The following is a 4,018-nucleotide window of genomic DNA, read 5'->3' on the forward strand; positions in this document are numbered from 1 at the left end:
AACTCAGTAGAAATAGTGTGCCTAAATACTGCAAGGTGGAAAGTGAGAACTCTATAGAACATATATATATATATATATTAGCAATGACTTCTTGTTGGGTATTAATCATCCTCCTATCCGATGGCCTTGACCTGAGCTCAAAAGCAAGCAGATCAGAGCAAGGTGGGAAGCATTTAACCACATAGGTCCATAGAAATTAGACTTTTGAATAGGAGTAACGCCCCAAAACAATAGAGGGTTAAGCACCCGATTAGGTGGCTTGCTTAAACCGAAAATGAGAACACTCCAAATTTGAGAATTTGCTTCTCAAAATTTCTGATATTAATGAGCGTTTCCAAACCCACTGGATCATTTATCAAAAATGAACACAACTTAAAAAGCATTTTAGATTATAAATATTCCATTTCCCCCACCCCACCCCGAAATATGAAGCTACAACTAAAAAGAACAGAGCAGGTTGCAGATGGCACTGTTTTGCACAAGGAAAGCCCTCCCCCAATGAACAGAGAGACAATTCTGATCAGAAAATAGATGCCTTTCGTTAGAGGCGTTTTGGAGAACCCAGCCACCTCCTCACCTCTATTTATTTTTCATCATAATTTAAGGATAAATATATTTCTAGATTAAATATAGGGGAAGAGAAAGTTCCAAAACAGCCTTGTAGCACCAATGTGGGATATCTTTCGAGCTATTCTTCTCATTTTTTTCCTACAAAGTTATTGGTTTTCCTCAAGTTCCTTTACCTCAATAAAGTAAAGAACACTAGAACTTCTCTATTTCTGCACTTCAGTGGAACGGTCCATTTATACTGTATCAGGTCACAGCCCTAATATTCCAAGTATGGGCCAAACGAGTTCTTGGCGTAGTATGTGACATTCATACAAAACCAGGGCAACAGGCAGAAATTCTACCCGCAAAATGCCAAAATCTTCTTCGTAGTGATCACTGCAGTGACCCAATCAACTGCACAATCCTTGCCGACCTTGCATCAAAAAACATATGGACAGAGATCAAGGGAGAATAGAATCCCTATTTATACTGATGGTATAGTAATGGCTCTCTAATTGGCTGCTAATTTGTCCTTCTGAACCAAAATGTTTCATTTAAAATAGGATGGGATTTTAATAGCAAAGTTCCTTTTTTTATATGTATTGAAGCAACAATTTCTAACCAGTAGCTTTCAAGTTTATTTAAAGAAAGGGTGGAGGCTTAGTAGTAAAATTCCATATCTGGATCCTGCCAAGGCTTACACATCTTGAAGAGCTTCACAAACAGGCAGAGTTTTACTAGCTATGGCTTTTCTGGTCAATGCTGTCAGTCACCTGAAGAGCCATTCCTTGTAAAACTTGCCTTTTCTTGTAGCTCTTAAAGGTATAATAATAGTAAGCACTCTTTCAGCATCTGAAGCTAACAAACTTATTAATTTATATACTACTTAAATTTGTTTGCCGCCCATCTCACTGCGAGATGACTATTTGGCTATTATCTTCTGAGTAAGAGATTGCACTGCTTCCTTAGAGTCTGGGAACAAGGGCATGTTCAGATAGAGCAGAGGGAGGCAACCTTGGCTCTTTTATGACTCGTGGACTTCAACTCCCAGAATTCCTGAGTCAGGTGTGCTGGCTCAGGAATTCTGGGAGTTGAAGTCCACGAGTCATAAAAGAGCCAAGGTTGCCTCTCCCTGAGATAGAGTGTTCTAATCTCAAAGAAGACCCAAGCCACTTGCCTTGTTTTTTCCCCATGACCTACAGGTGCCAGAAAGTGAGGAGAGATGCTCAGAATCATATGCTCAGTGGGTTTACATGAGATGGAAAATGATTCCTATACATACCCTGAGAAAAATTTACTTCAGTCCTGCCCAGCCTGCTACACATGATATTATGAGTTCGACAATTTGGCCATTATCCAAGTGATCATATAGAGACCTCAGCAGGTAGCTCTTTTGGTTTTAACAGCTTAAGAAAGAATAGAGAATGTAGCTTCAGAATTTGCCTCTGAGTCTTTAGCCACAAAGTCATAGACCTTCTGAGGTCCCAGCTGAATTTGCTTCTGGATTGGGGCTAGGGAAGCTTTACATAAGGTACAATCGTAGCTAGAGGAACGGCTAACAGCAACAGCGGTTGTGTTTCATCCACAAATAAATTATTTAGCAGGAAGCATTCAAAGAAGAATGGTGGAGATGGTATGAAGTAAGCAAGCCGGATCACACACAGTACCCATTAGATTTCCAGGAGACTGCTTTGCTCAGGGCTGGTGGCATCTTTCTCCTCTCCAGCCAGGCCATCTTGAAGGGCTGCAGCATTGGGAGAACTAGCCACCGTAGCAACTTCTTCTCGTTCGGCTTCACCTTCTGGGGGTTTGCCTACTCCCATTTCATTATGGGTCTTCTGATGCTTGCTGAGGTGGTCGCTACGAGTGAAGCGCTTGTTACAGAGTAAACAAGTAAATTTCTTCTCTCGAGTATGGGTGCGAACGTGGCGCTCCAGCTCATCTGAGCGCGTAAAACGCTTGCCGCAGAAAAGCCAGTTGCAGACAAAAGGACGCTCCCCGGTATGCCATCGCAGGTGGGCTTTGAGATGTGAGGCTTTCCCATAGACCTTCCCGCAGCCTGGGATATGGCAGCTGTGGATAGGCTTCTTCCGCAGGCTGGCTGCCGAGGCCCCAAGCCGCTCTAGTTCTTGGCAATTAGGGCAGTCACAAGTGGACCTGCCGGTTGTGCTGCCAAAGGAGCCCCCTCTTCCAGACTTCAAGGCAATCCCACTTTCCATCAGGGAGTTATTGGCCACTGGCTTGGGTTTATACATTTCTTGGGGCAGCACATGTTGTCCTGAAGGGAGAAGGTGTGATGAAGAAGAAATGCCTACTGCAGGGTAAGGAGCAGGATTCAAAGTTGTGAACTCGGAAGTGTAACTGGGTAGCTGGGGACTGATGGGCGCCTGACTCGGCATGGACTGTAAGGAACCCTGAAGTCCATCGGATTGTGGCTGAGAACTCAGCCAGTTGCTGTTGGAATGCATATCCCACCAAGAAGCCGTAGGGTTACTAGAGCTGGTAGAGATACCTGGGTGGATGCCAGCCTTGTACCAGGAGCCATAAGGGTGTGCCATGTCCAAGGAGGTATAGACACTGGGAAGACAATCAGGAGACGGATGCCCCTTAGGCATCAGCAACGAAGAAGGATCTTGAGTTGTGGGCGAGGCTGGGAAGGAATGGGGAAACGGGCTGTAATCATTGCTGTAAGTGGTGGAGGCTTGTGGGCTTGCTGAAGGAGACATCAATCCATTCCCATTGGGGAAAGTGGCTGTATAGGAATCTCCCATGCCTTCGGTGCTCCAGAGTTTTGGAGCAAAAGACTCTACTCCCAAAAGGTAAGGTTTTCTTTCCAAATTGTTCTCAGTTCTTCTCGGAGAGGTTGATTCTTGAACTGGATTAGAATTTCCAAGTTTATCACAAGTGTCCATCAACATAGCCAGGGAACTGCGGCCATATTGCACTTCTTCCTAGGGGTGGGAAAGGAGAGAAAAAGCAAAAAAAAAGGCAAAAGGAAATTTAGGAATGCTGTAAATTGGGGCAGAGGAAATACAGGCAGGATTATAAACAGTATCGTATTTATGGGAGCAGTGGACTATTTTCCCAAGAACAAGTATTTCCCCATTAAAAGTAAAAAAAAACCCCAAAAAACCCCCTTCCTTATTACCACAATGAGATACTGTTATAAGAGACCATGGAGCCTCCTAATCATTGGACAACTCTGAATATTTTCTTTTTGCCCTCAGAACAAGAAAACCAGAATTTAAACATTTTTCAATGGAGACTGGTTTTAATGCAACAAAAATGTGAAGGCAACACAGTTCTGAAATTTGCCACTGAGACAATTCCTTAGTTATTGGCGTGGATGAGTTTCATGGTAAATTATATTATAATATGAATGATATGACGCGGTGGCTCAGTGGGTTAGGACGCTGAGCTTGTCGATCAGAAGGTCGGCAGTTTGGCGGGTCGAATCCCGAGTGCCGCG

At 43.7% G+C, this 4,018-nt stretch overlaps 1 protein-coding gene across 1 annotated transcript; it reads right to left on the reverse strand.

Annotated features, from left to right (window-relative positions):
- Nucleotides 1-2,219: 2,219 nt before the first annotated feature.
- SP7 (Sp7 transcription factor) lies at nt 2,220-3,729 on the reverse strand (the record flags this gene model as incomplete). The annotated part of the gene is made up of 1 exon (XM_081319921.1): nt 2,220-3,729. The coding sequence occupies exon 1, from the start codon at nt 3,465-3,467 to the stop codon at nt 2,220-2,222; it is 1,248 nt and encodes a 415-aa protein (XP_081176047.1). The 5' UTR covers nt 3,468-3,729.
- Between the last annotated feature and the right edge of the window lie 289 nt (nt 3,730-4,018).

This window comes from Vipera berus, assembly GCF_964194415.1.
Source record: "Vipera berus genome assembly, chromosome: 2".
In the NCBI taxonomy this organism is placed as follows: domain Eukaryota; kingdom Metazoa; phylum Chordata; class Lepidosauria; order Squamata; family Viperidae; genus Vipera; species Vipera berus.